Here is a 23,762-nt window from a genome sequence, read left to right as displayed (position 1 = left end):
ATGACCCTGCTTTTAAAACAAAGCTTTTTAGAAAACACACAACCATCGGAGTTAGCTGAAAAAAATAGTAAAAAAACCCTTTTTTAAAAAATTTATTAATTGCTATATTGTCAAACTATGCTTTATATTTATTACTGAAGACTACTATTGATAACTCTGAAATTCCAGCCATTTAATTATACCTAAAAGCTCCATTGTTTGTCACAATAGCATACAAAGCACAAAACACTGATTAAAAATATTTTACTTCCTGGGAAAGAAGTAAAACCCTGCTGTTGTTTAACCTTCATCCAGGATTTACAGTTTCAGAGACAAAAAACATTCCTCTATCAAGACATGATTTTTTTTCTCATTTTTTGGATTTACTCCCCTCACAATTTCACACTGAGGTGAGTCTGACGTCAGCACTACTTGGACACATGGGAATCAACGTCCTGACATGATGGGGCACGGAAACAATGTTCTGCAGCCTCCGCATGACCTCACCGGACTGGCTGCAAGTTCTGACGCATTTGCAAAAAATCAGCCCGTCTGTCACGAGCAGAGGCAATCTGGAGGAGCTTCATTTGAAGAAGAATCACATTTAAATTTGACCAGAGATTCTGTTTTGATCCTAGCAAACAAGACTATGATGCCCAAGCGATTCGTGATCAGCACCATTGTGCTCCCTTCGCTGCAGTGCTGGGCGTCACGTTAGTGCGGGGAACTAAGCAGGGTAGGGTGCTCTGACACCTTGGACTGCTCCACGGGGGCGTCGGCTGCCTCGCTGTACACCACGCTGAAGGACACGCTCTTGGGCTCGGAGGAGAAGACCCAGCTGATAGTGGGGCCCGCCTCGGGCACTGTGATGGGCACGGTACTATAGCAGCTGGACCTGATGGAGAGCTCCCGTGAACTGTCACCAAATTGCACCACCTCCTCAATGCCCAGAGGCACTGCAAGCCTGTCAGGGAGAACATATCGAACATAGTGATATTGCAACATTGGCATGGTATCTATGGACAGTCCTTGCCTTATGACATATGGGATGACAGCTGTTCCATCAAACTCATTCAATATTTTTTCAGTTCCAACGTTTGGTCTTAACATCTAAAGACGACTGTCCCATCTGCTGTGCTTATCGATAACATCGACTGGCTGCACCGCCACAAGGCTCAGTATTTCTTACTGTTTGGGCCTCAGTCAGTGTTTGGGAGTCTAGCAGTGACTCTATCTTGCATACAAAATTTTTTTATTTAGACTAGACTAGGATACATTTTATTTACAACGGCTACCAAGCCAAAACATTGGTGGTGTGGTGGTACTAAAAAGAAAAAGCAAAGAAAACACAAATTAGAAAACTAGTTGTGCAGTATTAAAAATTATAATGTTGTCCTGTACTTACATTACTACTGTCTATGAGTATTATTTTAACATGAACAATGTGTGAAATTGATTAAAAATAAAACAAAGTCCTATTATACAACATAGGTAAAGCACATAATTCTTTTTTTTTTTTTTTTTTTTTTTTTTATACATCCTTTTGGTTATGGGGGGAACACGGTGGCGCAGCAGGCTTGGCCGGGTCCCGCTCCCTGGCAGGTCTGGGGTTCGAATCCTGCTTGGGGTGCCCGGCAGCGGATTGGCGGCCCGCCCTGGCTGTCCCCGCCCTGCGCTGCCGGGCCAGGCCCTGGCTTGCCATGACCCCACTTGGGATAAGCAGCCTCAAACTGTATGTGGCTGTGAGGGAGTTTGCAACCTACCCCATGTTAAGTTGAGGACCCCTGTATACATTATTCTTGCCCATGGACTGTGCACCTGAGCACACTACTAATTTGTGTTTTTGCTGAGGCACTAGACTAATCCAGCGAGGAACAGAGGCTCCAATTACAAAAGTGCAGAATGCGCTGAAAATGTGTGAACGACACAGAGAATCGCAACAGCACAACAGGCTGAAAAGCTCTTTATTTGGCTTTATTCTCATCTTTCTTATTCCTCATTGATTGCATTGTTTGTTCACCTTTTTCTCATTTAGTTTGTTATTCCATCTTGGCGGAGCCGTGAGGGAGAACCACCAAAGACTTTAGCTACTATGTTTATTCTGTATGTTTTTATTTATTTATTTCTAAATGATATTATTGCTCGGCTGAGCACGCTATTGTGTAAAACCCTCAGTGCTTGACGGGCTCATTGTCCGACCCTCTCGAACCCCTGTGTGCTACAATGCAGCGGTCACAGGTGTAATCGACTGCGGGGAATGGGTGCACAACTTCCTCGCACAAATATTTATAAAGCGTTTGAAAGATTATATTATATTAAAAATGTTCACTTTTGTTTCCCTTCACCCAAATATTCACATGAAATTTACAACTTTAATAACAGCATTTTAATTCCAGCAAACCCCTATCCCAGTTTATAATGCCCTCATCTTTGATACTTTGCATTTACAGTGAAATTAAAATAGTACTTTAAATGTGACTTACAAGTGTTCTTAGAAGCTTTCCTTTCTAATTATGAGAGACAGGAAAATTATCACTGGAAATCTGAGCTTCTTTACGATGTGGAGAAAAACACAAGGTGTGTTGGAGACACATCAGAGCCACTACATGAGCCTCCTTCTCCTGCCTTGAAACGTTGCAGGATACCTTCATGAAATGACACATTAAAATACACATCAGAGTTGCAAAATTAATGTAAAAGGTAGCTATTTTAAAATAATGTGCTATGATTTAGATTCCTTTTTAAATTAATTTTGCAACTCTGATGTGTATTTTAACTAATTATTAATTGTTTAGTCAAATTTATACTGAAAGACTATATTGCAATCACCCAAGAGTTTAACTTAAATTGCATTTGTATCAGTATAAGATGAAACATGTCCCCCAGCTGTGTGGTTAGCAGACAAGTGTGGTTTCCGCTGTATTACCGTAATAAAAAATCTGATTAGAATATAGGTATTTAGTTCATGTACATTAATTTTACTTTACAGTACGTATCACACGATGTTGTTTTACGTTACACCGGCACACCAGTGTCTACAAGCTCCTGCTATCAGACTCACGTGAGCTCGCCAGATTTCAGCAAGTGGATCTCTGTGTCCTGTAAGGCTGGGGTTAGCTCCTCAGAGTCATCAGGAGCTGCATCTTCCGTGCTTCCGCTGCCACTTCTGGAAACGAAAATTCACATTCAGGGCTATGAAACAGTGTTCCTGATACCCTGGAGTGTCACCCAAAAATTCCGCTCCTGCAAATTTCACATGGACTCACGTTGCGCATTAACCCTTGAAACTACATACATGCTCAAGCATTACTGCAGTTTTTCAATAAAACCCAAATGCATTTCAGCAGAAAGGCTGTATTCTTCACCACTGTTTGAAAAAAAGGCAACAGCTAATGGTTAAGGAATGACTATGCTGTGGAATGACTGTTAAATTCAACTGCACAGGTTTGTATTGACAGAAATCATATATTCAGATGGATAACCCCGTATTCATATAATCCTCAATATACAGGAGTTACTGTTTTTCATACTGTGAAACTTCAAAACAATTGCCAGTTATAAAAACATAAAGACAACAAAAATAATACTATGCTATCTTAAAATATTATTATTACTATTAGGAACTATGAAGAGCTACAACACCAAACAAGGTTTCCATCTGGTTGCCTGTGACTGTGATCAGAGACGTATGGTGCACTGATTATGGGATTGGAACTCTGGAACTGACTGGATGGCTGAAGGTTCGATTCCCAAGGAATGGAACAGCAGCAATAGGTTATTTGTTCCGTGTAGGAAGGGCCACAGAGATGGGCCAGTTCCTGATGACACCTCAGGACTTAAATGTATTACTGTGTGCCAATCTGTATAAACACATTACGGTGATTTTGTGAAAGTGTCCCCAGTGGAAAATTCAACCCCTAAAAACAGATGTGAGGAGTTGCAAATAAAATTCAGAATTAAAAATGCAAATACTATTTGTTTTGTGAATACACCCCCCATCTACTTTGCACTCTCTGCGCTGGGATTATGAATAATTTATTACAACAAAGTGAGAGTGAAGTCCTCTCAATAAGAAGTCAACTAAAAAGGTGTGTGTGACAGTGGTGGGGTCATTGACCCATTCCTAAAACAAACTGCCAGTCAAGCAATTCATTCGTTTTTGAAGCACATTTTCCAAAACACACTTGAATGAAAGTATTTTCCAGAGCCGGGAAAAAAAAAAAAAAATTATTTACCGATCAAAAAGATCCTCAAAAATAATTGAGAAATTAAAAAAGTACAAGTTAAAGGTAGAACAGCAGGGCCCATGCAGGAACACGAACAGGTTTAAACACGCTATGCCACATGTCACTGTGGTGAACGACTGTGGTGAACGTTTAGAAAACAATGGACTAATGTGGTGTATTGACAGTCCCACAGAGACAGCAACTGAATGGAGTACTCGGGAATCGCTCACATCTCGGCGCCGCTGGTCTGCTGCGATGCTGCTGAGTCACTGTCACACATCCCGTTGAGCTCTTCCTCTGTGATGATGTCAAAAGCGCTGTCATCCGACCTATCTCCTGGGTCTGTCACTGCAGGAGAAACAAACAAGCCGTAAGGGGCATTCTGGCATCAGGAATGTTTTCTTTGTGTCAAGAGGAAGTTATTTTTAAGTTTTTACAGAACAAGAAAAATTGCACTGCTATTCTTTGCACTGCAACTCTTTTGCTGGAGGTTAGTCCTGCTATAGGAGGACAGCCATCTCACCTGTAACTCTGGGCAGTGGTGTGTAAGGGGCAGGGCTCAGAGCAGAGGCGGGGCAGGGGATAGCAGGGGCCTCGTCCCGGTTGGGACCCAGCTCAGCTTGTGTGAGGCGCTCCACGACAGCACTGTGCTGCGAGTAGCACTCTCTACAGGAGCGTTCCTTCTTCCCGCTGTGCTTTGTCAACACAAAGTTGTTGCTGCAGTAGTAGCAGAAGATACGGCCGCATAACCTGGACTCGCCACCGGGGGCAGGAAAGACAACCATCAGTTTTTTTCCATCACTGTTTTTTTCCCCAACGTAAATCTGTGTCGCTTCGGGGGAGCTGAGCGCGAACATCGATAACAATGGAAAATCGATAAACCAAGGTAAGGTACCTTGGACAAACGCTGTTCAAGGTAAACTTGTCCAAACTGCTCACAGAATAAACACTACAACTCATCTAGCACTTTCCTCCAGCATTATAATAAATTAAAGCATTTGAGAGTACCGAACAGCAATAACACAACAATTACACAGAGCTGGGGTGATGCGGTCTATAAGAATTTCTACTTAAATTATTAGTAAATATTATACCTACCATAAATATTATAAATTCTGTAAATATAGGTGGAAATATAGTTACAACACATGAATACACATTGCACCTAAATAAAATAAAGAATAATTCTTCAATATAGACATTTAAGATTCAGTATGTCATCACTTACTCTTATTTTCATATGTGTAGCCCTTGAACCTGTTCACAGTGATGATTGTGAGGATAACTCACTCAAAGCAAGCTTAAGAAACACACACAGACACACACACACGTAAACTAGTGTATGAGCTCCTGACTCTGAGCAATGGCAGGGGCTTTCGCCCTTTGCACCCACCTGCAGTGGTGTCTGCGCAGCCACCAGGTAAAGGCGCTCCTACAACCCAGGCAGTGACTCGCCTCCTTGTCCACGAGCCACCACTGCTCCTCGGCCCTGAGCTTCTGCTGGAACTCGAGCGCATCTGACTTCTGCCACAGGGTGTCCTTGTCCCTGCCGTGTCAGGGTGGGCATTCAGGTCACAAACTGGGCAGCAAAACATCTCCTGGTGCATTATTAGGCAGTAGGACCAATCAGAACCCAGCTGAGCAAGAAGCCCTATGGGCAGCAGGCAGTGGAGTGATGACAGGGAAGGTAAAAGGTTGAGGATTTTGTCGTCCAAGGGGGCTGCATTATAGTTTTCTTACTGCATTCTTGAATTTAGATGGGTGAAGTGGAAAGGTATATAAACTGCTTTTGGTTTATTTTCCCAAGCAAAAGGATGAAACAATGCGCGAGTCAACTGGTAGTTTGTTTGTTCAATCAATCAATCAATCAATCAAATCATCAATTAATCAATCAGAGTTTTTCTAACGCAGCGATGAGGTGGCACAGTGGGTTAGGCCAGGCCTGCTTTCTGGTGGGTCTGGGGTTCAAGTCCTGCTTGGGGTGCCTTGCGATGGACTGGCATCCTGTCCTGGGTGTGTCCCCTTACCCTCCAGCCTTGCGTCCTGTGTTGCCAGGTTAGACTCCAGGCAGCCACGACCCCACTTAGGACAAGCGGCTTCAGACTCTGTGTGTGTGTGTGTGTGTGTGTGTGTGTGTGTGTGTGTGTGTGTGTGTGTGTGTGTGTGTGTGTGTGGGATTAGGTGGTGTGAGGCAGGATAGACCTTGGTACACAGGACACCAGACCTTCGAAGTGCAACCACACTCTCAGCGTCTCTCTCTCTCTCTCTCTCACACACACACACGGCAGTTCAGAAACACTTATTTCAACTGTGGTAGGAAACAACAATCACTTGGAGGAAATGCACATGAACAGGGGGTGAACATGCCTATGTGCTTTACACTTTGTCACCATTCTGCCACCCTACTACTATTATTTACATAGCTATCTACATATATATTTACATATCTACGTATCTATATATACCCATTGTAAGTAGTGTATCTAGCAGTGTAAGTCACCTTGGTGAATAAGGTGTGTGGGCTGATAACACTACACAGATTTCATTGGAAGTTGCTTTGGGGAAAAGTGTCTGCTAAATAAATGAATAAATGTAAAGTAAATCTACATTTAAGGGGGTGCGGTGGCGCAGTGGGTTGGACCGGGTCCTGCTCTCCTGTAGGTCTGGGGTTCGCGTCCCGCCTGGGGTGCCTTGCGACGGACTGGTGTCCCGTCCTCGGTGTGTCCCCTCCGGCCCTACGCTCTGTGTTGCCAGGTAGGCTCCGGTTCCCCGTGACCCCGTATTGGACAAGCGGTTCAGAAAGTGTGTGTGTAAATCTACATTTATAATTATTATTATATTAATTTTAGTTATTATTATATTATTATTTTAATTTCATAGAACATAAGTGCATAAGTGCAGGCCTGACCCAGTAAACAAGACAAAATGTTGAAAAAAGTGAGTGTGTGAGCCTTCTGAAAAAGAGCGCAAAAACACAACCAGGAAGTATGTCAACATTAAACATTAAATATTTACCATAGCATTAATCCAACGGAACTGGACTGTGCTATGGATTCGGGAAGTTGTGCAATAGGCCTACGGACATAGAGGGTAAGTTCACGATTGGGCGATATCCTCAAGCTGAAGACCTTTGGTAACAAACTGTATGGGAAAAAAGACTAAGTGCCTTTCCTGATTGCTGCCCTCTCCAAAATATCCTTATGTCTCACATAAGACAGTATGAGGAAGTTTGAGAATTACTGTGGTGGAATCCTGTCCTAAGCCGGGGACCACCTGTACCTTACGTTATTCATTGTATTATATCCTCTGCTTTCCTTGTTCCTTGTTTCCTTACTTTTAATTTTTCACTAGTGGATGTGTGTTACATGAGGGAACCTTGACTAAGTGTGGTGAGGACAGTTGGGACAATATTTCCAACATGAGTGTGTGTTGGGCTGGGCTTGAGGAATACCGGATGAGTTCTATGAGTCGTTCCTCCAGGTTCATCTTGGTCGTGCGAAGCTCTTCGATCTCGGCCGACATCTTCACCTCCAGGCTGCACTTTTCCTCCAAAGTTTTGCTGAGTGTCTGCCTGAGGTCCTCGCAGCTGCTCCGGGCCTCAACGAGCTCCCCTTCCATCCTGATGAGGAGACGTAACAAAATGTTGTTCTCCCATATCGTCTTGCATCAAACACAATTACATTTCTGTGCATAGTCACATGAATTATTTTGTTCTATAATTTTCTTAAATGTTCTCCGAGTGTTTATTCCACGTTTATTTTACTGTTGCTGTGTTCAGTAATTGCTCTGAATAAATAGCCCTGGATGAGAGTTGTGCCGTTGAGAATTATGTATTTGGCCCTGACTGCATGCATGATAATACCCTCTGGTGCACCTTTTTCAACAGTGAAGAAAGGGGAAAAAATACTGCTGTGCTGCATAATAAGCCTGAGGTAAGAAAAATGGGTATGTATGCTCATAAGATGTGACGGCACATTTTCATTGTACCCAGGTCCGTTTTGTGAGGGTTAAGAGTGATATTAAGTGATATTCAAGTTGTTTCAATAACCTTAGTCAATTACTCAATAAACAGGAATATATGACAAATATTTTCTTGTATTTACTTATTTCCAGTGATATTTTTTCAAGCTGCTTACATCCACTAACACACTTTGATGATGTACTCAGTACAGAATGCAACTAGCTGTTGGGTTAGTGGAATTTAAATGGAGTGGTGGGGAAAGGAGTAAAAGGGAAGAGACGGCTGACGTGCACTGCGTGCTTTCGGGAGAATGAGTGCTGCTCCCTCCCTCACTGATGTTGCGTTGTGAAAAGTCGCCGATTACATGTGCTTCCCATCCACACAACTCGTAACATATAACAATTATGGAAGTAATTCTTCCAAAAGTGACTTAATGCACAAACTGATCATGCATTTATGCCGTGGTGGCTGGCAACACCATGTCCTTTCTGATGTTCCATTTTGTCAAGAGGACTACTTCCTTATAATAAATGGCACATTGAAATGACCCCTAACCCTAAGTGCTTTCCAAGGCAACTTACAATGTCATGTCTATAAACTACGTTACTTCATTTATAAAAATTTACAATTACTGCGCCAAAATTCAGGTTAAGTACCCTGATCAAAGGTACTACAGCAAGAGTGGGATTCCAACAACAATAAGAATAATTTTATACTTAGAATTATGTCTATGCTCTGCTATGTCTCCTTCTCTCAATGTAATGCATAAATTGTACTTTCGCTGAGATGTACGTCATTTTGGACAAAAGCGTCTGCTAAATGAATAAATGTAAATTATTCATTTATCTGATACCTTTGTCCAAGGCTTGTATACTACACAACATACAATGATTTACCCATTTGTACATTTAGTAATTTTCACTAGAATAAGCGAAGGTAAGCACCTTGTTCAAAGGTTACTGCAGCAGAAGCAGGGATTTGAATCAGTCACCTGACTGCAACATGATGACTTTGACAAATATTTGCTGCCCCAACATAGCATGTTTTTTGTTGTCATAAAGATCATCAGCTCAACGTTTCACACACACACAGTCTGAAACTGCTTATTCCAAGCTGGATTACGGCAAGCCGGAGCCTAACCTGGCAGCACAGGGCGCAAGGCTGGAGGGGGAGGGGACACACCCAGAATGAGACGCCAGTCCATCGCAGGGCACCCCAGGCAGGACTTGAACCCCAGACCCAACAGAGAGCAGGCAACCCCCCCTCTCCATGTTTCAGCTTTCAGTGAATGAATGAATAAATGAGGCAAAATGTTCCACCGCCATCTCACCTGGTCAGGTTTCCTTTGAGCTGTTGTAGCTCATCTCCACTGCGCTGCATCGCAACCTCACACTCAGCGACACGCAGGATTTTCTCCTCGATGACCTGCGAGTGCTCGCTGTTTACAGCCTGCAATGGTGTGGAAATGAATGTGTGTCATAACCTCGTGCTTGCAGAAAAAGAAGACTTTCAGACCAATTCGTGTGAGATCGTTGACTTGCTCCGATCACACTGTGCCTTCATCTGTGCTGAGGCAGAAAGTGATGAGACGCCACAGAGACATGGTGAGAGACGTGACTGGGAGAAGTACCGAAACACCCCTCGCTTTCTCCTTCTCCACCACCTCCTGTAGTGACCTAAGGATACGAAATCCTGCACTGATATCAGCACTGAAGCAAAAACTAGCACCTGCGCTTAAACAAGATCACAAATGTTTCAGAACAAGCACAGAGTTGGTGCATATTTTATTACCATTATTACTCATTATGTATTCAAAGGACAGCCTTACACAGGATGAATTACACCTGAAATGTTACACTTTAATAAGAAAAGTCGATATGACAACAGTTTGTGAACAGTTTTTACTTGGAAAAAGCTGCTGTAAATGCAGACACTGCCAACTACCCAAAGCAAAGCTGCTGTCCAGTTGTTTATTTGTATTTGTTACCGTTTGCTTTCGAATGATTACATTACGTGTGATGTACGTTTGCTGTATGTTGTTTCTACCCGGTGTTACGCTATGGGAACGTGTGAAAAGCACATTTTGCTTCTGCTCTACACCTGTGTATTGGAAAATGACTATAAACTTCTATTTTTGCCACGAGTTGACGAATATTACTTTTACATGCTTGTTTCTGTTCCCTTTCAGATAAATACACAGAATGTTTACACAGGTGTTATTTTATTTGCTTTGGCTTTCAGAAATAATTATCGTTTATAGCATCGACAGCAAGGTGATCGTTGAGCCGACAATGTTTTTGTTCTCATAGGACAATAACATTTTCCATGTGTATTTTGAATTAAGCTCAGTAAATTAATACAGGTAGTCCCTGATTTACGATGGTTCGACTTACGATTTTTTTGACTATACAATGGTGAGCTGGTGATAGACATTCAGTAGAAACTGTACTTCGAATTTTGTTTTTTTTTCCCCAGGCAAGCGATATGCGGTGCGATACTCTCTTGTGATGCTGAGCAGCTGCAGCGATCCGCATCTCCCAGTCTGTCATGCGGTCGCTATACAGATACCCCCCGTATCTATGTTGTGTTTTGTGCATCCATGATGTCACAAAAAATGCCCATCTGTGTCTCCTGCTACTGGTGAGACTAAGAAGAGGAGGGCAATTACTCTTGAGGAGAAACCCAGGATAACTGCCCAGCATGAAGGCGGCAAGCCTGTAATGGATACCGCACGTATGCTAGGCTATGATGTTTAGTAGGTTAGCTGTATTAAATGCATTTTAGACTTACAATGGGTTTCGAGGAACGTAACCCTATTGTAAGTTGGGGACCACCTGTACTGCGTGTTTCCCTGTCGGTTTTTTCTGACAAATTACACACACACACACACATTTTCAGAACCGCTTGTCCCATACGGGGTCACGGGGGACCAGAGCCTACCCGGTAACACAGGGCGTAAGGCCGGAGGGGGAAGGGGACACACCCAGGACGGGACGCCAGTCCGCCGCAAGGCACCCCAAGCGGGACTTGAACCCCAGACCCACCGGAGAGCAGGACTGTGGTCCAACCCACTGCGCCACCGCACCCCCCTCTGACAAATTATTCACTGCCAATTACCCAGGATTACAGTGTTGTGAGTGGAGCCACCCAGCATAGGGTCTGTCCAGGAACTCTATAACTTGCTGTGGTGCTAAATTTCCCACAATCCATTCTCTAGATTCTATATCTCGACTAGCACTAATAAATTGGCTCCAAATCGCTGACCTTCAGCTCGGACACTCTGGCCGTCAGGTCCGTCACACTCTGTCGCTCTGCCGCCAGCTGACCTTCCAGATTCCCCAACTCCTCGCTGATTCCCTGCAGAGAGGTCGCAGCTCATGGAAGAGAAATACCAGCATGCTTCTGTGGTTCACAATCAGGACATTACAATCAGGCTGACCCAAAGAGAAGACAAAAAAATCAGTAAAAGCAGCTTTTTTAATTCAGTCACTATATATTCAGGTACCATTGACTTATATCAGGTGTGTACACCAAGCTATTTGCTATTATTTACTAATTTTCACAGCATTATAACTTTCTCATGTCAATTCAAAGCAAGTACCTTCGACAGTGGTACTAGGGCAGGAGTAGGGAATCAAACCGAGTCCGTTGAGTGGAAGGTAAAGGCCCTAATGGTGTCCCGTTACAAAACTGCACACATATCCTGCCTGTGCTGCTTTTGTAAAATCATGTGTGAAATGATTCATGGTGCTCACTTCATCACAGTTAGGAAAAAATACACACGGCCTTTTACAAATAGGTTTGTTTGCTTCCTAAAAAACAGCACCATGGTTAATAAAGAGAGAGTTAGAAATGTTTTGATACCATTCTGACAAACAGCACTTTTTCTCAGCATCTTTTTGACTGACTAGGCTACAATTCATTTTGTGTCGGCCATATTGGTGCCCTTACTTAAGTGGTACTAATAATGAAAGCTGTGTGTTGGGAGACCAAGTTACGGGAGATGAGTGTGTTCTACTTTCTGCTGGCTACGTCGGCTTCCTTACCTTGAGCTCATTCTGATGCTTCAAGGCCTCGCTGGACATCTGGAACTTGATGGTCTCTATCTTCTCCTGTGTGGCTTCCTGGATGCTCTTGGCCTGGGCCTCAGCCTGCTCCAGCCGCTCCTTCAGCTCCTGGATGGTTTGCGGAAGGTTCTGTAGTTCGCCGAGCTCCTCCTGCAGCGAGGCGTTCTCCAACCGGAGAGCTGCCATGCCAGCGCTCAGACGCTCTGCTTCCCGCTCCTCCATCTCTCGCCTGCGCTCCGCCTCTTGGTTCTCTGAGGTCAAGCGGCACACAGTGACTCCCAGCTCAGCCATCTCGGTGTTGGCCCGGTGGAGGCCTTCCCGGGTTTCGGCCCTCTCCACGGCGAGGCTCTCGTGTAGCGCCTTGATGGCCAAGAGCTCTTCCTTGGTGGACGCGAGCTCTGCAGCCAGCTTGGCCCGTGCCTGAGCCTCTTGATCCCTGTCGTTGGTCAGCGACTCCCCTGCTGAGGCGTGCTGCTGACGGAGCTCCTCCTCCTGGGCCTTCAGCCACTCTATCTGCGCTGCAAGCTCTTCCCGGGAAACCTCAGTCGACTCAAGTCGGGCTTGGATCTTGTGTTTGGCCTCAGCGGTGCACCGCAGCTCAGTTCGCACATCCAGCAGCTCCGCCTGCAGCCTTGAGACCTCGCCGGTGCTCAGCTCCAGCTGGCTCTTGGCCAGCGCCAGGCAAGACGTCAAGTCCGCCTTCTCTTCGGACAGTTCCTTCAGCCTCCCCTCCAGCTGGCGACACTGCCCCTCCCTATCCTCTAGCAGCGCAGCTGTTTTCTGCAGCTTTTGATGGAGGCTTGCTTCACCCTCAAGGGTGGTGGCCAGGCGAGTCTCCAGTTCAGCAATCTGACTGGTAACGACCTGTAGCTCCTCTCGTGCAGCGGAAAGTGCTCCTTCAGCCACCTGTCGCTCCTCCTTCAGGTCCCGATTCTCCTGCTCCAGCTCCCTCACAGTGCCCTCAGACATCTCCTTCGCAGCAGTGGCCTTGCGGATGCTCTCATCCAACTGCCGGTTCTCCTCCCTGAGCCTCCTCTCCCTCTCATCCACAGCAACCGCGCCATCCTCAATCTGGCTTCTCAGCTGCTTCTCGGAGGCCTGAAGGGCAGCAAACTCTCCCTCCATGGTCGCTTTGGTCTCCATAAGTTCCCGCTTGGTCTCCTCATTCTTCTTCACTGTCTGCAGCAGCTTGCTGTTCAGCTCCATCAAGGTGGTGCACTGCATCTTGTACTCCTCTGTCTTCTTGGTCTGGTCCTTTACTTTGCTCTCCAGCTCTGCCACTATGCCAGCCAAGCCCTTCTTCTCACCGGTGAGCTGCACCACCTGCTTCTCCATGAGCTCCACCTCCTCACGGCTAGCAGTGAGTTGCTCATCCTTAGCCCTCAGCTGCTCGGTAAGGGTTGCAAGCTGCCCTTCTAGAGAGACTTTCAAGCTGTCCAACTTCTGTTGGAGTTCCCCCTTTTCTTCCTGGGCTCTCCTGCTCACTTCATCCACCTTCTTATTTTCTGCCTTCAGGGAGTACTGCAGGTCCTCCAGCTTCCTCTGTAGGTCACTGGACTCCTTCTCCTTGTTTTCCAGTTCCCCCTGCATACTCTCCATGACCTCACGCAGCTCCTTAGCCTTTGCGAGGGCCTTAGTGCGCTCCTTCTCCAGAGCTTCCTCCTTCACCCTCAGATCCTCTGCAAGGCGTTCCACCTCCCGTTTCTTCCCCTCGACCTCCCGCACTGCCTCCAGCTTCTCCCGCTCCACCTCACTGAGCTCGTCCAACAGGTCGTGGATCTTTTGGGCTGAGTCAAAGTGGCTTGCGGCCTGCTGGCCCTTTTCATCCAGCGCCTCCCCAAGCCGGGCCAAAAGCTCCTCGTTCTTCCTCTCGGTAGAGGCCAGCCGGGTTCGTAGCTCCAGCTCGACCGACCTTAGGGCTTCCAGTTCCTGCTTCTGCTCATGGGCCCCAGCCTGGATGGCCAAAGAAGCATCCAGCTGTGCCTGGAGCTCCCCCACCACAGTCCGCAGCTCAGAAGCCTCCTCACCCAGCTCACTGGCCCGTGCTAACAGCTGCTGCTGCCTCAGCTCCGACTGGTCCAGTTCCAACCGTAGGTCTTCGGCTGCGGAGACCCGCTCGCCTGGCTCTCTCAACTCCCCCGACTCATCCAGCAGCCCGGGGGCCAGGTCTGGGCTGGAGGGGAACTCCTGTATGTGCTGTAGATGATGGTAGGAATAGAGTCCCCATTATACTTTTCCTCTAACTCTGCAGCATATTATTATTATTTGTCCACCAGTGAGAATCAGCAATAAACTTTTAGTATCAACATGAAACACTGACTGACTTAACTCAGCAATTAAAGGAAGAATTTCTGCCGTAACTTGGTTGTTACACATATACAGCTGTACGTACAGACAAGAGATTCACTGCTCTTCCCTGTGTGGACCACTGCCCTCTGGTGGCTATGACAAGGAATACTGAAAAACTACAATTTAACCAAGAAGGTTGCAAAATATTAATGGACTGTTTTCACCAGCTGGGGTTCGAGTCCCGTTTGGGGTGCCTTGCGACGGACTGGCGTCCCATCATGGGTGTGTCCCCTCCCCCTCCAGCCTTACTCCCTGAGTTGCCGGGTTCGGCTCCGGTTCCCCACAACCCCGTATGGGAAAAGTGGTTCATACAATATGTGTGTGTGTGTGTGTGTGTGTTTTCACCAGCGTTAAAAAGCAAATATCTCAATATTTATATGTAAAAAAAGAGATTCTGAAAAGTTGAATGCTTTGTTTAATAATGATAATTTGTTTTCTTGAACAGTTTTTAAATAAAACAAATGAAAACTGTGCTTAAAACCTCACAGTTTAATGATAAAAGGTACAGTATTTCTGAAGCTGGTGGAATGACTCATCCTGAATGAAACTTTTCATCCCATTAGATGCTTCAGAGCACACAGATGATCAGGTGACCAGTATAGGCACCTGAGGGGAGGGTGTTTACCTGTGAGTAGGAGCTGACCAGGCTGTTGATGCTAGAGCTACGGCTGGGTGGTCTCCACAGGTGAAGGGGCGAACCGGGAGTCCCTAGACTCCTCCTGGTGAACAAGACACATTCATTTAATGAATGTCGACCTGTCTAAAAAGAATCACCAACGCACAGTCACATCACTGTACCACATAGTCATTTCTGAGTCCCAAAAAGCAGCTCACATCAGGCACGTACTGCATTTGCAATTACTCAAACTTCAACTTCCCTTATTTTCCTGGGTAGCCTTTATTAAAGGCTCCTGCATTTTGGGCTTGTTGACTTGCTCACGATGGTGCTGAAGGGACACCAGTTGCATTAGCCCTTCTCTCTCTGAGATGCTCTCTGCCAACTTTTATTAGCAGAGCTCTTCTTGTCCACCTTGACAATCTTTGATGTTCACTTTATTACACTACCCCTTTTTTACCCAACAGCACATCTTTGTATCTTTGTTATTTACATTCAGTGGTTCTCCACAAAAATACATCTCACTTTTTACACATTTGCTTGCATATATAAATGAACATTATACTCCAGTCTCTCAAATAATACCCTCACTTAGGTACTAGCACCTGTTTGAAATATTAATATCATAAAACCATGGACTGCCAATGAAAACTGCATTTTTATTATTAATTTAGCTGTGAAATTAGCTGTTTTCTTCAAAGTGACTTTCAGTGTTAAGGTACTTAGAATTATTTACCCATTTGTATAGCTGGGCAATTTTTGCTCTATTAATTCTAGGTAAATATCTTGCTGAAGCGTACTACAACTGAAGCAGGGATTTGAACACAGGTCCTTTGAGTACAAAGGATTATCTCTTACTATTGATGTAATGTACTCATTCTATTTTTCTGCGAGATCTACGTCACTTTGGAGAAAAGCATCTGCTTTCGATAAATGTAAATATAACAGAGTGTGACTGTAGTATATTTGGTGATAGTAGGTATTTGCTGGTGTTTCCACTGTGAAAGCAAACAAAGGGGCTGCTAGGCTACCTGGCAAAGGTTGGCCAGGCAGAGTCCAGGTCGTGACCTCGAGATGCAATGTCAAACTGCACATCGTTGAGTTCGTATAAATGATTTATGATGTCCACGCTTAGATGTGGCTTTAGGAGAGGGCTGCGCGTGTAGTACCAGTCACTGAAAATTAAGAAACAATACTGGGGTAAGAAAAGGGATGTGTACACAGATAGATACACACAGGTAGACAAACTTAGGGCATGTGGACAAAATAATGGAAACACCACATGAAAAGGAGTTTGACTTTAGGAACTAAGGCACAAATGCATATGTAAAGGTGAGTCATAGTAGGCTGACTGGCAGTCAGCAGTGTGTGTTAACTATAAATCAGGTCTTAGAATTAGCACTGTAAAATGTTTTCAAACAAGAGGTTACAAATACCTCCGAAGAGACCAAATAGTCAATGCCTAAATTACAGATGCACCAGTTACAAAAACTGCAAAATTATTTACAATGTCAATAGTAGTGCTCTCAAAAATAATGCCAAACATGGAAAATCTGCATCGGCAAAGAGCAGCCATAATTTAGACCGACAAGAATAGACAGACACTTCACAGGGTATTTGCTCAATGCCACAAAAGTACAGGCTCAAAAATTACCAGAGAATTGAGTCAGCTGCTCTGTAACTGAGTCTCAACAAAAACCGTTATGTTGTGAACTTCAGAAATTCAGGATTTATGGTAAAACTGCCATTCAGAATCTGTTTGTGTTAAATGCCAACGCAAAAAGACATGTAACCTGGTGTAAGGAATGGAAAACCTTGACCCCTGAGCAATGGAGGAAAGAAATATGGTCTGCAAAATTGTCTTTTACCTCATTTCCCACATCAGAAAGAGTTTACATTTATACGAAGCTAAAGGATGCTTTCAACCCACAATGTCAGCTGAGCATGGTGGGGGAACAATAATGGTGTGGGCTCCACCTCATGAGTCACTAGGTCCAATGACTGTTCTGCAGGGTCTTGTAACGGCAAAGGAATATAAGGCCATTTTACAGGACCAAGTGCACCCTGTGGTGCAAACTGTTCCCTCATAATGTTCCCACATTACAGGATGACAATGGTCTTCTACAGACTGCCAAACAAATTCAAGAGTGATTTCATGAACACCAGAACAAAGTTAAAAACCTTCCATATCCTCCTCAGTCACCAGATCCAAACATCACTGAACCTTTAGGGAAACTTCTGGAACACACAGGGCAGAGTAGATTTCCACCTCCTTCATCCTTCAAAGAACTGTGGGATTTAAGGTCCAGTATCCCACTTCACACAGTTGAGGTCATGTTTGGCAGCATTCCGAGAAGGACTGAAGCTGTTCTGAAGGCAAAGGGTGGCCCTACTCCTATTACCTCCTTGATAAGTTAGATATTTATTTTTCTTTGTCCAGCCACCACACATACATACATACATACATACACAACTGTTACTGTGTTCACCTGGTGACCTTCTGGTTTATCAAGCACTGCTGCAGGGTGTCTGCCAGTCGTTGGTGCACCAGGGAGTAGCGGATGAAAGCTCTGCCTTTGCCCAGGGATGTCTTCAGCTGCACCATGAAATAAGGAGACATTATGAAGGGCACCGTGGAGATACAGTTTCTGAAGGACCACAGTATCTGTAGGACTATCACACCCAGTTCTGGAGGACCACAGTGTTTGTAAAACTACTAGACTTGGCGTTGAAAGACTGTGGTGTCTGTGGCACTATCAGTAGGACTATTACCTCTGGTTAAAGGCCCATGGTATCTGGGATATTGAGACCTGGGTCTGAAGGTATTTGGAGTACTAACCCTGGTTCGGATTCAGAAAGATGTTAGTATCAGTAGTTGACTTCCTGCTGAACTCTCCTCTGTATGATTTGTTCAGTTACAAAAAATGTGTTTTCACTTAGAAAAATATGACCTTTCAAAGACAGAAAATAGCAAAGAAATCAATGTGTATCTTTGGAAATAAAATCCCACAACAATCTCATGGACCAAATGACACACAAAATACCATCAAGCATTTAATAACATACATGCCCACGCATAAATCAATTACAAATTTCTGGATACAGACAATTCCCTGTCAGACCATTCTACCTGAGAATAAATTACATTTCACCTGACCTATTTGTATCATAAAATAATAAATGTTAGATGCAAATTCAGGGAAGAAGTGAATACAGTACATGAAAAACCACTCTGATAACTGGCTTTGCGGAGTATATTATACAATTTATTTAGTGTACTGGCTCCTTGGGTTTAGTTACAAATTAATTACAAAGACACAACCCCCCCCCCAAAAAAAAATCTTGAGCTTGTCCATGATTCTTGTCATCCCAAAACATTTCTATTTTTTTAGTTGAGAAGCAAACATGAGCTGTGTTTATCCACCAAGCCAACAGATGGCAGTAAACACACCCAAACAGAGGTATGAAACTGTTCTGGGTTCTGGTGATACTAAGAGCCCCCGTAAAAACAGGGATGCTGTTACCATGGAGAGCAAAGTGCAAATAATAAGGAAACTGAAAGTGGCATAAAGAAGAGGAAAGATGAGGAAAACTGGACAAGAATCAGTCATTAAAAGGTGGTTTAATTATAAAGCAGCTCCAAGTTTTCCTAAGAAAATTTTTAATTAATACTGTAAACCCAGATTTTTACAGACGTTCAAACCTGTAAATAAGTCACATTTGGGACATTTTTGTTAAATACTCCCGAATGTGACTTAGGAGTGAAAGTGACTTTGGAGTTATGAAGAAAACAAGTTGTGTGCAGCCTTTCAGTCCTAGATGTGTTCATAAAATGAGGAGCCAGTCTACTTTAGCACTGGTAAATACATAAACAAAAATCTAATTCATAAATACATAAACAGACTTCATTCCAGTTTATTTTATATATCAATAAAACTCGTTCATCTTGTTCACCTCTGGGATGGACTTGACGAAGCGGATCCCATCATTCGCACCCTTGACCTTGGCCAAGCAGTCACTGAAGTAATCCCAGTAGTCTTTTCTAGTACCAAGAAATGTAGTTTTCTCCTTCTGATCAAACTGAAAAAGAAAAAAAAAAAATTCTTTAATCAGTGTTCCCTAAAGAGCAACACACCAATAAATTCCACTTCCACTGTTTTTATTTAAAACTATCTAATATCTCCACAGTGGCAGTGAAGATCACAGGTTGTGTTCTATGAGATTATTAGCATTATTCAGTTATTTAATAATTATTTTTAATGAAAGGTTTTACTGATATTCAGATCATGAGCCAAGAACTGCCTTCTGCCAAAGAGGACTGAATTGATGCAGAGAGTGAGACTCTGTGCTCCTCAGGTTCAAGATAAAAAGTTACTCTTGAAGCTGTAAGTGTGCTTATAAACATGGTATCCTTGTATCTCCTGTGCCCCTGATGCGAGAGAGGGGACAGACAGCGCACCCAGCTGACCTGCAGCAGGTACTCCAGCTTGTAGGAGAAGCGGTGCAGGTTGGCGCTGTCATCTGTGATGGGTTCACCGTTCTCTCTGTACTCTCTGGTCAGCTCTGCCACGGCCTCTGCAGGACAGGAAGGGAAGTTACACACACACACTCAGACACACTCACAGCTCTGCCAAGGGAGACATGTCTCTGCACATTTACAAATATAGCATACTGATGAACAAGTACAGATATAAAAAAGAAAAGACATTTTTCTACAGAAATACTAATACCACAAATTCATAAGCATACATACAAATACATGAATGACATGCAAAAGTAACTTCCTGAGAACAAATTCAGCATCTTCACAAACGCAAATACACAACTACACGTGGGCAGGGAAAAAAAAAAAAAAACAAACAACTGAATATACAAATGCAGCATTTAGGCTACATAACTGACCTCCCAACATGCATGCATACACAGGTACACACCTACAAAGACATGTCTACACATCAGCACATGAAAACTCACCATGCAAACATGCACATTTCAGTTACATTCACATAACATAAAGAGTACACACACACACGTCTGCCCACACTGTACACACAGGCACATGCAAATACAGAGATGCACAAGTACCTGTGTGCACAAAGACACACACACACAAAGGTGGAGAAAGAGGCCACACAGGTAGTGGAGAAAGAGGGTACAGTGCCATGGCTCTGTTCGGTGTCCTTCAGCGATGCCATGACAGAAACAGCGCTCGAACACGCTCTTTTCTGCTGCGAGGGAAGCACAGTGCATTAGCAGAATTCCTGTGTGACCCATCTGACTCGCGTTGCCACTTCAGTTCACAAGCAACATTAAAATCGACAGGATCCAATCCGTCCTTGCCTCTCCAATCCGCTCATTACAGCCTATTTACAAACATTTCACAGTGCTTTGTCTGCTGTATTAGTCCCATATTTCAGGGTGACAACATGCAGCATGATACAAAAAGTGAAAACTACAGGATATGAAAAATACACACACACACACACACACACACACACACACACACACATTTTCAGAACCGCTTGTCCCATACGGGGTCACGGGGGACCGGAGCCTACCCGGTAACACAGGGCGTAAGGCCGGAGGGGGAGGGGACACACCCAGGACGGGACGCCAGTCCGTCGCAAGGCACCCCAAGCGGGACTCGAACCCCAGACCCACTGGAGAGCAGGACCGTGGTCCAACCCACTGCGCCACTGCGCCACCCGATATGAAAAATATATATTAGTAAATCACAATGATACACAAAACTGAATTTACAAGCTGCAGAGATTACAGAAAATGACAGGTGAAACAAGTGGAAAACAGCTGGAAAGCTACACATCATTAAGCAGAGGATAAGCACTGTGATTCAGAGAAACATTTTCATAAGGGTAAGAACAGTAATGTTGAAGTTGAAAATTATGTATGAAGCAAGAAGAAAACTGCATGGACCTTAGGAAAAAATACATGAAGCTGAATATATCAAGTGGAGAAAATCTGAACTAAATTAAAAATAACGTATGAAGCAGAGATAAATTTAATAAGCTGAGAATAACTTATAAAGCAAAGAAAAATGTATGAAGTTGAGAATAAGACATGGTGTTAGGGTCAGTCTACAAAAGTGAGGAAAAATACGTGCAACAGAAAGATTTCTGAAGCTAAGAAAAACATGCAGATGAGTGTAAAGTACGAAAGTGACAAAAGGAATAAAGCTGGAGAAGAATGTGAAAAATCTGAGTGGAAATGTTCCTCACTTCACAAATGAGACATCAATCACACATGAAGTTTTCAGAAAATGATAATGAAGGAAAAATCCAGTGCAGATGAAGCTCAGTGAGAGGTATTTAAGAAGCTGAAAGTCCCATTGATGACGTAGCTGAAAATCATAGAGGACGACAAGGTGAAAACGCAAAACAGCTCATAAAAGCTTTGTTACCACGATCCACAGCTGCTGAAAAAGCAGGGAGCTGAAGGAAGGCTGAAGCTGAAAACAACAACGCGTACAACCGAAAATGAACATAAATCAAAGGGTTGCAGCTGAAAAGTGAGAGAAAACAAGCTCAGAACAGACGATTAAAGACAGACGATGTCCAAAAGGAGACAACAACAAAACAAAATCACAGCTGGAAGTTAGAACACATCAACCTGAAAATGGCAAACAGCAGGAGATCAGAGGACAGCACAAGGGGACACAAGCCATGTGCCGTGGTGATGCGCGAGAAGAGCAGGGTGTCGACAACATGCCTTTGAGCCACACCAACAACTGGAAGGACACACGGGTCGGGTGGGGCCCCCACGGGGTCTCTGTCTCTCGCTGCATGTTCACGGTGCTGCTGGAGCGGTCCAGTGTGCACGTTCACGTCCCAGGGTCCAGCACCCGTCTCGCCTCCCTTCGCCGACGAATAATGAGCCTTTCTGGCGCTGACACATGCATACACACTGGGCACGTACACACGCATGCGCACACACGCCGACAGCACACAGTGGCGCCATACCCTGCAGGTCTCGGATGATCCTCAGGAGCTGGTTCGTCCCAACGGCCTCTGCGGCGGCCATGGTCCACCTCGCTTCCTGGCAACGCAGGTCACGGGGTCATGGGCTGGGTGCTGAGTCAGAGGATGCCACACATTCACAGGCGTCAGTCACACACACAATATTCAGTCATACAAGATCAACTCACATATGAGGTTCTCTGCTCCGCATCACAAACTCAACATATTTTATGCTACAGAAGCTGAAGGTTCTGACTTTTAACAGGAACATTATACACAAGCAAGTGCAACAAGTGTACAATTTATTACTCTGAGGCTACACACCTGATACAAACAAAACCGATAGTAAACATTAACGCAGAAAACCAACTTAATAAACCCTTTATTAGGTTCTTCATTAAACGGATGTTGGCCTGTGAATGTCTGTTAGACAATTTTACAACTCGCATACACACATACGGATAAGAAGAAAAAGTAAATGTACAAAAATAGTTGCAAAAATGTAAGTACTTAATACACAGGGTTTTATTTTTAGCATAATTTATTGTTGTTAATAAAAGATGCTAAAAATAAGTTAAACTCCACATTAAGTGCTTCAGCAGGGTACATTACTGTTTACCTCCACAGTGACTAAGATACAAATTATTTATCCAAGCTGGGTAACTTAGAGCCATTAAGCAAGTAGCCCTACACAGGACAGTACTGGGAGGTGGGATTCGAACCTACACTATTTCGAACCAAACGCAGCAAATGTAACCATTACACTACCCGCTTACCAGCCTTTACGCTCTTATTTACCATGATTCATGATTTTTACTCAGTGAAGTACCAGCCCTGTGCTACTGAATGACTTCCTTTCCCCTTCTCTCTTTTTTCTCTCTTTTCTTTCGACCAAATGTAGTGTGGTTTAAAAATAAAATAAAAATAAAAACGCGGTTAGCCGCGTTAGTGAGGAATTATGATCAGGACAGAACCCATCGACAACAAGTGCCACTATCGGTCTGCTTATTGGATTCCCTTTCACTCTGTGTTTGTTTAAAGGGCTTTTAATGATAACAAAATTAAAAACGAACATTAACTTCTGGAAAACCCTGCCTGACACCGACAGAGAGAAAATTCACCTCAGACACACGAACGACCGACGACGTCCGGAGGCAAAATTAGTGTAACTAATAAAACTTATTTAAGTCTGAAGGCCACCACTGGGAAATTCACAAATAAATACCCTTAGAATGCCGTCGGTATAAACTCTTAAGGAAAACAAGCGTAAATAAAAGAAAAAACTAACTTTAACATACTGAAGACTAGGCGATCCCGCAGGAGTTGGGACACTTCGCAGCTAGATCACGCTATCTTGCTAGCAGGAGGCGGGGACAAAGCTTTTATAGCAGAGTAAATTGACCAATAGAAATTAGGGATTAAGTTACTTCATCCAATGAAAGTCAAGGCAAAAATAAGGATTTGGCTGTATAGTTGCGTTGCGCCGCATGAGATAAACATTCGTCATTTGACATACAGTATCATATGATAGAGGTGTAAATACACACAGACACACACACACTAGCGAAGTATGAGTTATAGAAACATTAT

General features: G+C 44.0%; 1 protein-coding gene across 3 annotated transcripts in view; it reads right to left on the bottom strand.

Annotated features, from left to right (window-relative positions):
• fyco1a (FYVE and coiled-coil domain autophagy adaptor 1a) overlaps positions 1 to 23,522 on the bottom strand; it is a 30,681-nt gene extending 7,159 nt beyond the window's left edge. Inside the window, exons 1-16 of one of the 3 annotated variants that reach the window (XM_018740805.2) lie at positions 23,461 to 23,522; positions 22,176 to 22,286; positions 19,667 to 19,773; positions 19,153 to 19,278; positions 17,688 to 17,794; positions 16,230 to 16,373; positions 15,208 to 15,301; positions 12,213 to 14,429; positions 11,431 to 11,523; positions 9,497 to 9,615; positions 7,657 to 7,824; positions 5,599 to 5,751; positions 4,729 to 4,955; positions 4,436 to 4,553; positions 3,041 to 3,145; positions 733 to 943 (exon numbers count right to left, since the gene is read on the bottom strand). In XM_018740805.2, coding sequence (XP_018596321.2) covers positions 733 to 943; positions 3,041 to 3,145; positions 4,436 to 4,553; positions 4,729 to 4,955; positions 5,599 to 5,751; positions 7,657 to 7,824; positions 9,497 to 9,615; positions 11,431 to 11,523; positions 12,213 to 14,429; positions 15,208 to 15,301; positions 16,230 to 16,373; positions 17,688 to 17,794; positions 19,153 to 19,278; positions 19,667 to 19,773; positions 22,176 to 22,236 — 4,050 coding nt within the window. In that variant the 5' untranslated portion in view covers positions 22,237 to 22,286; positions 23,461 to 23,522. Of the gene's footprint in view, positions 1 to 732; positions 944 to 3,040; positions 3,146 to 4,435; positions 4,554 to 4,728; positions 4,956 to 5,598; positions 5,752 to 7,656; positions 7,825 to 9,496; positions 9,616 to 11,430; positions 11,524 to 12,212; positions 14,430 to 15,207; positions 15,302 to 16,229; positions 16,374 to 17,687; positions 17,795 to 19,152; positions 19,279 to 19,666; positions 19,774 to 22,175; positions 22,287 to 23,293; positions 23,433 to 23,460 lie in introns of those variants that run through there. The other 2 variants (XM_018740806.2, XM_018740807.2) reach the window with 2 other exon arrangements.
• Between the last annotated feature and the right edge of the window lie 240 nt (positions 23,523 to 23,762).

This window comes from Scleropages formosus, chromosome 9 (genome assembly GCF_900964775.1).
Source record: "Scleropages formosus chromosome 9, fSclFor1.1, whole genome shotgun sequence".
NCBI classification, from domain to species: Eukaryota; Metazoa; Chordata; class Actinopteri; order Osteoglossiformes; family Osteoglossidae; genus Scleropages; species Scleropages formosus.
Note: the sequence above shows the minus strand (reverse complement) of the source record. Positions and strands in the feature narration are given on the sequence as shown.